The sequence below is a fragment of the Phyllostomus hastatus genome, unplaced genomic scaffold, assembly GCF_019186645.2.
Source record: "Phyllostomus hastatus isolate PE091 unplaced genomic scaffold, TTU_PhHast_1.1 phas_contig_58, whole genome shotgun sequence".
Taxonomy (NCBI): Eukaryota; Metazoa; Chordata; class Mammalia; order Chiroptera; family Phyllostomidae; genus Phyllostomus; species Phyllostomus hastatus.
In genome coordinates, this window is record NW_025333916.1 from 41,707,205 (window position 1) to 41,722,348 (window position 15,144).

Sequence of the window (15,144 nt, forward strand, 5' to 3'; positions counted from 1 at the left end):
AAGTTAACAAAAAAGATGCAACAATGTAATATTATTCAACTCTGAGAGAAAAGGAAATCTTCCCATTTACGACAACATGGATGGGCCCTGAGGACAATAGGTGAAGTAAGATAAGACACAGAGGAAGACAATATCATACCCATTACATGTGGAATCTTAAAAATTGAACTAAAAAAAACGATGAATTGGTGGTTACCAGGAACTTGGAGGTGGGGGAATGGGAGATATTTAAGGGTACAAACTTGCAACTAGTAAATGAGTAAGTTCAGAAGATGTGATACACAGCATAAGTGTAGACAAGAAAACTATATTATAAATGTTAAACTTGCTAAGAGACTAGATCTAAACTGACCTCACCACTAGAAGAAATGGTAATTATGTGATGAAAGAGGTGTTCCAACACTGCGACATAACTGTAATATGAATGTATCAAATCAATATGTCATACACCTTAAACTACACAAAGTTGTGTGTCAATGATATCAAAAATTTTAAATGAGTATCAAAAATATGCAGCAAACATTTAAGTTCTGAAACTTTAACCAGACTCAAAATTTAACGTGTCTCCAATTTAACTCAAATCCATGCAGTATGAGAGAAGGCTTTAGCAGAAACCTGATTTCTTCCCAACTCTGAGCACTTCCCCAGTCTCCTCCGCAGCCTTATCTTCTCCCGGACCACGAGTCAAGTCCTGCTCTTGCTCTCCCTCACCTCACTGCTCTGCTCCCTCTCTAGCTCAGCTCATCTATGTTCCTTTCAGATCTCTAGGCAAGACCCACATCTGAGTTGCCTACCGGATTTCTCTACTTAAACACATAAGGGAACTCCAAACACAATTTGTGTAATATCAAAGTCATGCCCAAAATCAAGTTCACAGTCTTTGTACCTTGTCACTCAACCTGATTCCCTTCTAATATTCCCAACTCAGTGATAAGCCCCCATCATCCATCTAGATTTCTCAGTGAATCTAGGGTCCATCCTTAGCCCCTCCCCCTGGTTTCTCCTACTGTGTTTCCTCCAGCACCAAATTCCACCCAGTTTTACAATCTAGAGATCTCTTTAATCTTTCCTCCCCTCTCCAGCGTCACTAACTGCCCACTCATCCAACGCACCATCGTCTCTTGCCTTGGATATTCTTACAACTTCCCAAATGGTTTTCCTATCATCCCCCTTGCCCTCCTCTAATCCTTTCTCTGCTCAGCTACCAGAGTGAACTTTATAACATGAAAATCTAACCATGGCATCTGCTGCTCAAAACACGCCTTCCAGATGACTCCTCATTCCTCCAAAGCCTAAAATCAATAAATTGTTCCAGCCCCACCACACCTTCCCCGTCTCAGCAATCTCCTCTCTCCCCCAGCCCAACCCCAGGCACTCTGGCCTTCGTATGGCCCCCCACAAACACCTCAGACCCTTCACACATGCTTTTCTCTCTGCCTGGCATTGTCTTTTTTTTTGCATTTTCTAAGCCTTTCATCACCACCACACAAGCACACTCCCCTTACACAGTCGGTTCTGTGCATGAACCCTACCCTGTCCTACCTTTATCACTCTTCTCCCACCCCCTAGAGAAGTCAAGCCCCTTTTATTGCAGTGACTCCATAGGCCGTAATACTTCCCCTTCAGTGGTACTCACCACAGCTTGTAGCTATAGCCTTTTTTGTATAAATATTAGATTAAGCAAATGAACTGATGAACTATGAATGCAGAGATGCAACCTTATGTCCACAACACTTAGCACAGAACTTGTCACATAAACATTTGCTTAAGGAATTAATAGTTGGATGCCGGGGGGGGGAAAGAGTTTTAATTGTCCTGGCATGGTATACTGATGCAACATTCCACAATGTAGGAACACTATCAGATGAATTCCATGGGTCCTCCCAGCCCCCCACCCCAGCATGCTGTCTCTCAGCTGTACCTCTATCTCCTCTTTGTATTTCAGAAGCGGTGCCTCCATGATGTTCCTTAGCTTAAAAGCTTCATTCCCCACATCCAGACGGTGCCCAGTGAGAGCAGCGATCCTTCCCCAGTGCCTCTCCACCACGGCCTTGTTGGCCATGCGCTCCAGCAGCGGGCAGCACTCGCTGAAATCATCGATGGTCTTCTTCAGGTCCAGAAAGGCCTGCCAGTCCTTCGAGGCCCGGGGCAGCTTCCGACATCTGTGAAGGGAAGGCACTGAGAAAGTTCATTTGAATCTGAGCCCAGAAGTCCAAGTCCAAGATTGTCTGCCAGCATTTCTATCAAAAATACTCATTGTAAATACCTATCACATTTTTAAATCTCATGAGTCAGATGATACCTGTTAGTACATTTTTATAACAATTACTCTTCCCAAACAACTAACTAGATAAAAGGGCATTATTTTAAAGGCTAGAGGTGCCTCTTGATTCAATTCAATTCTACAAACACATCTTGAAACTCTCTACCAAATACAAAGCTCAGCAGAGAAAGTATCTGGCTGAGGACCAAAAAAAAAAATACAACAAATGACCCTCCATTATCTCTGGGTTCAATATTAAACAGGACATAGAGAAATGATTGGGCTCTTACTTTTATTCCAGAAAATCATTTAACATTAACTTTTGAGTGTTTGATAAGTGCAATATAAATAGATATCGGCTCTACTGAGCTGTAGAAAAGCCCCAGACAAGATTCATCCCAGCTTAACGGATGTGCCTGTCTCCCTGTGTACACACACGGGGTAATGAATAAATAGCACTTGACAAGGGTGGTGTCAGACAGACAACTGCAATGCAGCATAACATGCTTGCAAAACATCTGCGTGAAAAGAGAACTTGACAGCCAATCAAATAAGAAAGCAGTTGAGGTTTAATAGCGCTGGGTGTGTTAAACATTTAACTTCTCACCTGTTCTGGAACTCTAAAAGTTCATTGTTGATTTTTTCAATATTCACTTCTGACCACAGGATATCATGATAGCTATTTACAGTTTCTATAACACTGTTGTACAGAGTATATATTTTCTGGAGAAAATTCAGCTGCTTCTTTATTTCGAGAAGCTGAGGGTACTGGGTAACTGGCAGACCAAAAAGCTCCTCTCCCCCAGTATAGGTGATGTATTTCCGATAGATATTATCAAATTGATTCTAATAAAAAACACAAGTGAAAAACTTACCAAAATAATTTATACATGAACAAACATGCAAAGGAAAAAGAAAACTGGCAAATCAGCAAATCAGCAATGTATGAACTCTGAGCACATATATGGACAACAGTGTGGTGATTTTCAAGGAGGGGGGGTGTAAAGGGACTAAATGGTAATGGAAAAAAAAACACAATAAAAAATTTTTTAAAGAGAAAAATACTGAGTGTAATTAATTGCACAGAAACCAATTCTAATTGTAACCATTGCAAATCATACTTTTTTAATGTAAGCACATACCATATTCCACAGTAAGCCTGTCTTGTTCATGGGGGAAAATTATGTGCTTAAAACACATTAAGGTTTCAGTTGTGTAGAAGGTCATGGACACTGAAAGGTTACCTGAAACATGATGAGCCTATCCCTGGCTTCCTGGGGTTTCAAGCCACTGGCCATTGGACCATTCTGAAATAAAGAGTTAAAATAACTGTAAAATAGAATAACACATCTGCATACAAATTCCATGAGCTCAAAATATGTGAACATCAAAGTTAGTGTTCATTCATGTCATATACATGATAAGAACCAGTTTTTCATTTTAAAAGGACTCAGGGAAGTAACTCATTTGGGAACATTTTCAAGCCTCACTCCAGTTAATGGCACAACTTCCATATGCCAAGAAATTTTGAAAATTAAAAATAGGTGCTATTCACTTCCTAGATATCAAGGCAAAGGTTAGTAACTACTCTATAAGAAGCATATATGATGTCTGCTTTTGAACTAAAGCACTAATGCCAAAAATCTCACAGATTTAACCATTCTAGCAGCTATTTGTAAAGTAACTACAATGGTAACATTCCAGTCAGGTTTTCCTGCATTAGAACACCTTAAATATGTGGGTCACTGTGCTTCTGCACCCATGAAGCTGGCGCATGAGGCAAATTCCCTAACTTCATTAACTTTGTCGTTTGGTGTGCTACCAGTTCATAGGAATGCATTTTACCCTATGCTCTACTTACTGCCTTTCCGTAGTATATAATAATCATGGGTCTCACTACACAACATACTCCCAGCAGAAGGTTCTGCATTAAAACTCATACACATGTGATAAAATATGGACTCCATCTGCTTTGTCCATCTTGTGTCTTTGGCCCCAAAGGCAGGTCCTGGCACACACGGGGCACTCTGCAGTACTTGTGGAACTAATGAGTGCCATGGGAAGGAGGACCATTGTAACTGTATGTAAATAGTTTTTGTCTACACAAATTTCAAAAGCTACCAAACAACTCCAGTAACAGTCCAATGATGTAATATAAATAGCACGTTTAAATTCCCCATTTCCTACTGAATAATTCTGCATGAACTTTAAGAGGAAAGAATGTGAAAGGGAAATGGCTTTGCTTTTATGAAAATTAAATTCCCATTCCTATAGAATTTCATTAAATTTGAAACAATCATTAAACAACAACCACATTTTGCATCCACACCCTTGTATTCCCATTTACTACATGTGGACACAAAAGTGGGACAGTAAAGAAGGCTGGTCAGAAACACTGATTCATTTGAAAAACGGTGTTGAAAGAGAGCTCTGTGGGCACCCTGGGTGCCAGAAAGATGAACAAGTGCATCCATCCTAGAGCAAATTGAGTCTGAAACATCACTGGAGGCAAAATGACAAACTGAAGCTGAACTGCCTTGGGCACATCACGAGAAGGCAGGGTTCTTTGGAAAAGACTGGGGAAAATGCTGGGGGAAATGGGAAGCAGCAGGAGAGAAGGAAGACCAAACACGAGACGGATTGACAACATAAAAGAAGCTGTAGGCGTCAGTCTGCAGGGGCTGAGCAGGGCCAGTGAGGACAGGACAGTGTGGACGTCGCTCATTCATAGTGTACCAGAAGTGGGAGCCCATGTAACACATACACATGCACACACACACTTGCATGCTCTATTCACTCTTCCCTGAAAATACACACAAAAAATGCTAGAGTCATACCAAATCATACTCCAAACAGAACTGGTGACAGTCTTGGTGGAAGATTTCCACAGTACTAATAAGCTCTTTCCTGAAACTGGGCTGCAGTGAGACTAATTCATTCTGAACTTCACTGGCACGTGCTAGAAGCTTCTCCCAGGCATAACGCAGGGTATCGACTTTATCCATCTCTTCCTTTGCTACCAGAAGCCCGTATTTGTTAAGCAGCGCATAGGATTCCTAAACAAAAGAAGAAAAATTTAATTCCTTTCCATCAGATGCTTAAATCTACACACAGTCACTCATTAAAGCATTAGAATGGGAAAGACTGGCATTATCAGGACCTGCCCAGAGAGGTACTCAAATTGCAAACTGTAAAAGCTTAAGTGAGTGGCTGAGCCCCTGAACCTCAGGTCTTCATCTGTAAAATGGGAAAACTCCCTGGCTGCTTCACAGGATTTTTGTGAACCTCAAAAATATAACTTTAAAAGGGGGTAGGATCCAGGGTGGGAGGCGGGGATGGCTGGAGTGGGGAGAGTGGTGGGGGGAAATAGAGACAACTGTACTTGAACAACAATTAAAAAAGGAAAATAAGAAAAAAGATATCATTTTAAAATGCATTTTGAAAACTGTAAATCATTACAGAAATAAAAGGTATCTGTCTCATATTTCACTTGCTGGTAAGAGGTTCCAATAGTAAGACACCAAGGATGTTCTTGAATCACAGCCTGGGCCACGTTGTTGCCCTCAGAATGCAAAATCCTGGATGACCCTCTTGGCTAGAACATTAAAATGAGGCAAGGGTTGGTTTTCATGAGGGGAAAAAAATTCCCTAAATATCTTTGGCCCCTTCTCCTACCGTTACTCCTCCCCATACAGGTAGGATGGATATCTCATTGTTGATTTGGGAAAAGACTGTTACTTTGGGAAGACGCAGGCCAGGGCCCCTCCACCTCTTCCCTGTTTCTCCTTGGAGGCATGCCTCTGATGGGCAGCCCCGTCCAATAAAATGGCGCAGGCTCCAGAGGCCTGCAGCTTTCCAGTGCTGCCTCCCGTGGGTGAGTGGGTCCAGTTCTGGGATTCAGCACTCACAAGCCCACGTGTGTACGTAGAGTAGAGGTGGAGGGTATAATGGGAATATGAGAGTTATACACAAAATCATGCGTCCCAAATAAGTCCTATCCATAACAAATGTAGGAGACCATCCTGTGTGGTGTGGGTCCAGCCCCCAGTGGCAAACATTTACTGCAAAGTAACTTTCTAAAATCCATGCTAAACCTTGCAAGGATGAGTGTAACCGGTTCAACCACTTGTCATTTGCAAATATCCCTCTTCTGTGATGTGATTAGCAGCATTGGCTCCTTAGTTTTCTGTAAAAGGTAACCACCTAAAGCGAACCTGTGAAAAGTAAATGAGGACTTTCTTGTAATGTGCAGAGATAGAAATAAAGGCCTGTCATGGTGAAGGCTGTGGCTTTTGCTCCCCTTGAGAGAAAAGCCATGCTGTCCTTTTTCCTCCACTGGACTTGGTAGTTTGTGTGAATGTCTCACTTCATCCATAATGATGCAGACAAAGTGGGCCGGTGTCTGCATCAACAAAGATTGTATTTTGATCTTGACTACTTGACTAATAGTTTTGCCTTAACTCTCACGTGGAGAAAGCCATGTTGTCAGTCACTGGGCCTCCTTTCCACGCCCCAGCAACTCCCCTGGTCCTGCACAGAACAGGGACTCTTTGCCTTGATGTTTCTTTCCATTCCCAAGAAGACCACAGTGGGCCATGTGATCTCCCGGACCAACCACAGCAGAAGTTCAAATGTGCAGTCATCTGCACCGTGTTCATCATATTTTGAAATTTCTAAAAATTCAAAGATGGTCCAAAAAAAATGTGAGACTAGAGTACAATCCTGAGCATCAGAGTATGAGTCCAGACATGCAAGCTATGGTGTGAGGAGAAGACATTGTTTTTATGTCTGGAATTGTTTCAATGCTACAAGTATATGTGCCATTTAAAAGAATAAATATAGTAGTCCATTCCTAATAGAACATTTTCATCTAGAAAAGATAGTACAATAATAAAAACAAAAGTAATGTGCAACACTAACCAAGTTGCATAACTTCATTGACCCTCTGTTTCCTTGTATGTAAAATGGAGGTTGCGGGAAGGATTAAATGAGTTAATACAGAATTAATGCATGAATGAACACTCCATCCATGTCCTGTGTCCCCAGCTGCTGGGAGTGTTGGCTGTGGGGATCACACTACCATCTTCCTAGGAATTTCTTCTCAGCTAAATGGGAGCCTCCTCATGGGGAGATTATGGTCAATAACCAACAGACTTAGGGGGACAAAGAGCAGTCCCCTTGCCTCGAGGTGGAAAAAAATTGTGTGATACAATTCATGTTCCTCTGCCCCCCATGGGACCAGGTGGAAATCAATCTACAGCTAAGATCACATCCTCACTTTTCAACCCTGAACCTGACCTCATGCTTTCCTATTTCCCTCACTACCATCCTCTGGTGAATACTCATCAGTAAATCACTTTTCCAGAAATCCTCATCTCGGGTTCTGTCTCTAAGGGTCTAATACTGGCCCACAAAAGGCACCCTGTAAAGGTTAGATACCATCTTTGCTGAAATCGTTGTTCTTAGGTTCAGCATCCAGTACCTCTAGTCCACACATGGTCAGTATTTCAGCTCATCTTGCCCAACACAAGATAATTCTACCATGAGCAAATGATTAGCAGTTACCTCAATAGGTCCTACTTGAAAGTCAATGGGAATTTGCTGCTCCCTGATTTCCTTCAGTGCTGCCATAGCAATCCGAATGTCATCTAGGTCTTTAATTGGACGATTCAGTTTCTTACTGAATTCTTCAATAAGTGCAAAAACATTTTCCATCTCACTCCTGTATTTTTTGTTACAGTGACGACCAATGACAACCATCCAGGCCTTTGTCTCAGCAGTCAAGGTGAACTTCAAATCGGCTGTAAACCCAAGGGCCCACAGTTCAGTTTGGAAAGCTTGAACCAATATAAGAAGACCCAGTGCAACTCTTCCCCAACAATAAATATTTTGCATATGAATAGCTCTCTAAACACATGAAAAGTCAAACTGGAAAAAATTCATTTTTCTTTATCATGATATATTCATTTATTATATAAAGTTTGTTTTCCAGCGATTGAAAACACACTTCAAAAATGCTAAAAAAAAAAGTACATATCAAAATCATTGGAATGTAGCTTGAAGTTCATTCCACTTATTTACTGAAGAAAAGGTAGCCCTGGCTGGTGTGGCTCAGTGGATTGAGTGCCGGCCTGTGAACCAAAGGGTCACCACTTCAATTCCCAGTCAGGGCACATGCCTGGGTTGCAGGCCAGGTCCCCAATAGGGGGCATGTAAGAGGCAACCACACATTGATGTTTCTCTCCCTCTCTTTCTCCTTCCCTTCCCCTCTCTCTCTAAAAATAAATAAAATCCTTAAAAAAGTAAAGAAAAGGTAAAATTTTATTGCAAATATAACAGACCCTCTTTCTCTGAATTAGCATTTATTTTCAAGGTTTAGCAGCAAAGTGTTCAAAGTAGTCCACAATCAATAATTATGCAGACGGGAATTAAAAACAAGTCCACAAATTGGTCTTAAAGCTTGAGGACCATAAAAAGAAAGTCAATCTTTAAGACAGCTACAACTCCCTGGAATACTAATGTTGGTGAAGAGGCAGAACAATACTGTTGAATTTTTATGTCTGTCTGAGAGAAAACAAACCAACCTGTGTACAGAGCAATGGCACCCACACAGATATATTCAGGCTCAGCAGCGATTTTCTGCTCTAGGTTTTGGAAATAGATAATCTGGGATTCAAATTCAGGAAGCAGGGGGTTTTTCATAATAAATGTCATAATGGTTTCTTCTTTCTCCTTTTGCCAAATGTGATTGTAGCATTTGAAGCAATCCATGGATGTAATAACTTCCTAGGATACAAATAGGATTATTTGTGTTAAGATGGAAGAATCAGAAGTGGCATCATGCTGACAGTGAATATTTGCCGATTGCTGATGGTTCCCCTGGTTTCACTAAAATATTGAGTTAGTGAACTGCATGATTGGTTGGAAATGTCACAAAACTGGGACCATGGCACAGTAATGTGAACAGTAACCCAGGACTAGTAACTGTGAAATGGCAGCCATCCCTAGCCAAAAGAAGAGGGGGACAGTTTCTTGAAAGTAGAAAAAAAGAGTCTACGAAGACTCTTATGGACAAGACCCTCTTGAATGGAGCTGGACCTTGGATCAAAAGTCACAGCTCAAAATCATGCCACAGAGAATACTCTAAAGAAAAAAAATACCCTAAGGTCACTCTCTTTCCCCCAGCCCAATTTCTCCCCCAAGACACTCCCTGGTAGAGTCTACTAAAACTCTCAATGGAAATCTATTGACTTGCTCCTTAAAGTCAGGGAGTGGAGATTGTATCTGGAAGGGCAAACAGAAAATATCCAGCATCACACCCCACTGCACTGAACCACATAAAATGTAAATTCGTTGAATGAGGACTGACATCTGTATGATATTCAATCTTCCCATCTGTTTGTTTAATTCCTTGTTAAATTCTAAAGTAATCTCCATAGAGACTCCACATAAGTCTTAGTACATATGTTCCTAGGTATTTCTCAGTGATGCTATTTCCCACTATTTTTATAAATGGCTATAGATGGCATATAATTTTTAAAAACTGATTTTACAAAAACAGGCCTGTTTGCTAAAAAGTTTGCTTCTGTAAGATGAACTATCTCACTCACAGTTGGTAACCAGGGATTGAGGACAATGCAATGTGCAGGTCCCTTTATCAAATGCCAGGTTCCCTAGCGCAGTGTTCTGCATCAGCTAGAGCAGCCGGTCACGGATGGGAACAATCCTCTGGGCCACACACCCTTCACCTCTTCTTCCCTTTGGGCCAATTTACTCATCACTTTGTTCTGAGAATGTTGTCACAGTCCAACTTGATCTTTGTATATTTTATCCTTATTTCCATAACTAAGTGGCTTCAATTGTTTCTTATACCACCTTCTACCAAGTTTTTTTCTTTCTGATAGTACAGTTCTATACTTTTCAGGATGTTATTAAACAGGTTAACATTTTACTATGATTGTTATTGTTTTTCTTGCTACTCTGGTGATGAAATTTCCTAAGTTTTGTGTGTGTGCCTCAGTCCTGCTTTTCTCAAAATCCCTATTTTATTAAATGTGCAAATTTGCAAAACAGAATTTTCAGGAACACATCAATTGCATTATAACAGAAATGCCTATAATTATCTTTCAACTGACTACTAACCTAACCCTTATTGGGCTTTTTTTTCATATTATCCTCTTAGATTTACTTGGTAGATAATCATATCATCTACAAGGAATTAAAAAAAACTGTCTCCTCATTTATAATGTTTCTAGCTCTCGGGAATCAATTTTTTCTATTGGCTTACATTATAATTTCAGAGTAACATCTGCTTAAGGAAAAAAATTTAAATTGAAATAGAATTAAAATGCAATTATTTGAAAAAATAGAGTATTTTGAACAGCATTCTAAATGTCCAATTAAATTAAGTAAATCACACCAAACCAAGAAGTAGCTTCACTGCAACTCCCAATATGCAGCTAAAATGCCCCTCAGAGATACAGGTATAACAGGTGTTGAGACTTCTCACCCATTAAAATGCAGAAAGCTAAGCCTGTCACTGCTGTCCCAACTGAAACTGCTCCCAAGGCAAGGGCTGAAGTGTTAACAAGAATGCCCAGAATGCACAGCAACAGCAGACAGGCATTCACAAACGTGTGATGGTTTGGAGAATGAATTACAGCTTATCAAAGATCATTGGATACTGGTAGAAATTCCAGAATCCTGTGCTCTTTCAACATCTAAGAGTTTATAATATTAAAATATACCCTGTTTTAGACTTTTCATTTATTCTTATCTAGAAGTGTCAGTCTTTATTAAATTGGAACTTTTCAGAGTGGAGATAACCTAGGGCTTAAAGGAAAAGTTACATGAACTACATATGTAGGGCTATTTTTTGCTTACTTGTTTATTTTTGTCAAGGTTATCTTGATTGCTTCATCTAGCTAGCTCATCTTTTTAAGTCTGGCAATGTTATAAGTTGATGAACAGCTTATGGAAGTGCTGAATGTAGGTCAGGTTTATACTCTGATCCAATCAACTATGGCAAGAGAAAAGGAGCTGGATCCTGGGATTTTGTGTGGTTGAGAGAGAAGCATTCAGAAGGGTCTATGGCTGTGGCGGGTTGGCCGTGTCTAGCACTTATGACCAAGCACTCATATATCCTCCAGAAACAATTTTCCCATCCTATCAAACTGGAAAACATCCTTCAAGTTATTCTAGGTGCCAACCTTTCCTATTACTTTAAGGAAGATTAATATCTGTACATTTCCTCCACATAATAAAAAAAGCATATGCAATAAAAGTGACAAAGAGATAAGTATACTTGTTGCCAGCAGTACGTGAATTTCAATTGCTACGTCTTACCCTGAGATTTTCATAGAAGAGGCTGCTTATGTTAAGAGGAAGAATGGACTTTATTATTGATTTATTTCATTCTATTTTCCAGATTATGAGACATTGGAAAATATATCTGAATGGTCATTATCATCATAGAATACTCTACTTAGCGTTATCATTTAGTATAGAGCTTGATAAACTAAGTACTACATGAATATTTGTTAAATTGAATTGTGTGAACACTGTCTCTAGGGGAAAATTAAATACAGGAACTTCCGTATATTAAGAAAGGAAAATTGAAAGTGCACAAAAGCAAAAGCTCCCAGTTCTCTTGGGAACACATTAAAATTAAATTTAATATTCTCCCACATGGTTACAGCAATGGTAGCCTTTCAAAATGCTTTCAAAACAAATAAAACTCTTTCCATCAAAACTAAGTAATAGAAAAGGTGTATTCATTGAATAGGAACTATTTCCTCAACACTAAAAACTACATTAAAGAGTCAACAGATCTTAATGACAATGTGAACATAGATATTTTTTAAATAGAAATTGACTTCAGGGTTTTGAGTCTTTCTGACCATAAGAACAGATTTTTCCCAAACAAAAAAGGGAAAGTAAAAGAACAGATTGGAAATAAAAACTGACCCAAATTTCCACCCATATCCAGTACAACTCTGCACTGAAAACACTAATGTTTTCTCTATTTCTCAGTATTATCTGATTTCCACATGGCAATATACATACATTTTCATCTGATATATTTTAAGATTTGCCTGACTACACAAATACGAAAAATTGACTGTAAATCTTATTCTATTTCAAATGCACTAGTATCACTGACTCTATGAAGGTAAACTATAACACCAGTCAGACTTGTGCTTTGGGACACACAAAAAATTTTAAATTAGATTTGAACTAAATAAATAGGCTAAAGGCGCTAAAGAGAACACAATATAAAAACATAGTAATGATTTCTCTCTTTCACCTTGCAATCTAGAATGAGTCTTTAAACAAACATTTGCTGAGCACATACAAGGTACCATAAGCAACTGACTAAAGACACAGTAGCTGAGACCCCAGCTACATGTAGGATAAGCTTGTGATGTTCAGCTTCATACAGGTACATGTTAAGAAGCATAGGACCCTGGCCAAAAATCTTTGTGACATACCTTTTTGGTGGAGTTGATGATTGTGCTAAGCACAGAGACTAATTTTACAATCTCTTTGTTGTCAGAAACATTCCTATAGTAGTTCCTGGTTTGCACAGGAATGGGTAAGTTTACAGATGCTATCTCAAAAGTATCTAAAAGCAGAAAAAGACAAAAATGTTTATATCAACAGCATAGGGAACATACTTTAAAAAGAGGAGGGATTTCTATAATGGTAAAGTAAGGACCTTTGAAAATCTCTTTATAAAAGGAAAAAAAACATTGAAAAAATTGTCAATATCAATTTTTCAGGACTCTAAAAATTAACCAAAGCTTGCAATAATCCAACAAACATTTGTTTAGTCAAGAAAAAGGCTAAATCTTGTAACAACAGTGAGTTTTGTGGAGTTCTATGCCCACTGCCCCCTCCCTGGCTACGCAGTAGCCTCAAAAGACATCAGCCTTGCAAACACTGTGATTCAAAATCACAGCCCTGCAGTCACCAGAGGGACCGGACTGGGTGTGGAGCTTCTCAGGAAACCCAATAAAGTTGTCACTATTTGACCTGTCTGGACACTCCCTGGAAAAGCCCAACTGAAAGAGTTTATTTCACCTCACTCAAAACTCAGTAAGTGAAAAATAAAATACCTATCTCCAAGGCGTTTGTCAAATATAATCAGCAGCAACTGTTTAACTTTACAGCTGCCTGTGGCAATGCTACCAGTTGGGGCAAACAAGAGGTTGACCAAAAAGTTAGAGATCTGGGGAATGAAATGTCCACAGAGGGCACTGTAGAGCCCTGACATATTCCTGGAGCTCAAGAAGGCCACACATGTGTACAGAGCTAGGCACATGCCCAGGGAAGACCTAAAAATGCCCCCATTCTTTTAGCTCTGGTGGAACTTCAAGCTTTGCACAATCAGTGAATAAAGATTAAGGCAGTGTTAAAACTTACTGAGCTCTCAGGGTGCTCAATGCATAGTGCTCCAACATGCAGTGTCCCCAGGCAAGGGTGGAAGGCTTCTGATTCAAAGCATTAAAGGAAGTCTCTGTGCAATCATTAGTTGACCACTCAGCTAATCAAGCAGTGATTACAATAGTACATACCCCAGGAAAGACACATTTTATAGGATCAGTCCAGGAAAGTCAATGAAGAAACAAACAGTAACAGCAACAAAAGTCTGGAGGTTGGGAGGAGAAGAGAATCAGATTCTCAGAGCTGCCAAATTACCTTCTTTAAAAATCAAATTTTCCACAAAAGTTTAAGTTGTGAGACAGGCAAAGAAACAGGAAAGTAGCGCTTACACAGAGGAACAAAAGCAGCCAACAGAAACCATGTGACTTAGTGGACATGTGACAGCAATTCCACTCAGACGCATATACCCTAGAGAAATGGAAACAAAAGTCCACACACAAAAAAAATGTGTACATGAATGTTCATAGCAGGATTATTCTAACAGCTAAAAAATGGAAATGACCCAAATACCCATCAGCAGATGAATGGGTGAATAAAATGTAATATATCCATAAAATGGAATAGTATTTGTCAACAAAAAGAAATACAGAACTGATAAAGGCTGCAATATGGATTAATCTTGAAAAGTAAGTCATGCTAAGTGAAAGCAGCCAGTCACAAAAGACCACATATTATATGATTCTATTTATATGAAATGTCCAAAATAGGCAATTTCACAGAGACAGAAAGTAGATTAGTGGTGCCACAGCTGGGGTGCAGGGGCATGGGGAGTGACTGCTAATGGGTGCAGGGCTTCTGTTTGGGGTGATGAAAATATTCTAAAAATAAACAGCAGTGATGGTTGTGAACATACTAAAAACCACTGAATGATATGCTTTAAAGGGTCAATTTTGTTATGTTAGCTATATCTCAAAACTATGGTTTGAAAAAGATGTTGCTTATTTACTTATTTATTTTAACTGTCTTTGTCATGACAAAAATATATATATAATTTTTCATTAAACATTTTTCTCAATTTAAAATATAATTCATAATTGAGAAAATTTTGAGTTTAGAAAATTTTGAATTTTAAATTATTCTAGGAAGTAAAGCAATGTTTCTATATAATAAAAAATTGAGATTAACACAAATGATAACATGCTTTTTAGCTAAAATAAATAAATAATATTGTAAGTTGTGGGTGAAGTTGTTTTGAGCTGTCTTTTTTTTAAGATTTTATTTATTTATTCTTAGGGAGAGGGGAAGGCAGGCAGAAAGAGAGGGAGAGAAACATAGAGGTGTGATGTGTGAGAGAAACATCAATCACTTGCTTCTCAGGCCACAACTCAGCCATGTGCCCTGACCAGGAATCAAACCCGCAACTTTTTGCTTTGGGGGCCAACACCCAACTAACTGTGTCACACTGCTCAGGGTATGTTTTAAGCTGCCTTATCCTC

General features: G+C 39.4%; 1 protein-coding gene across 1 annotated transcript in view; it reads right to left on the reverse strand.

Moving 5' to 3' along the window:
* The window catches only part of DNAH5 (dynein axonemal heavy chain 5), a 196,427-nt gene that overhangs the window by 130,370 nt on the left and 50,913 nt on the right, over positions 1-15,144 (reverse strand). Inside the window, 7 exon segments of the mRNA XM_045847800.1 lie at positions 1,922-2,162; positions 2,871-3,109; positions 3,508-3,570; positions 5,101-5,319; positions 7,829-8,064; positions 8,848-9,049; positions 12,754-12,887. Of these exon segments, the coding sequence (XP_045703756.1) occupies positions 1,922-2,162; positions 2,871-3,109; positions 3,508-3,570; positions 5,101-5,319; positions 7,829-8,064; positions 8,848-9,049; positions 12,754-12,887 (1,334 nt within the window).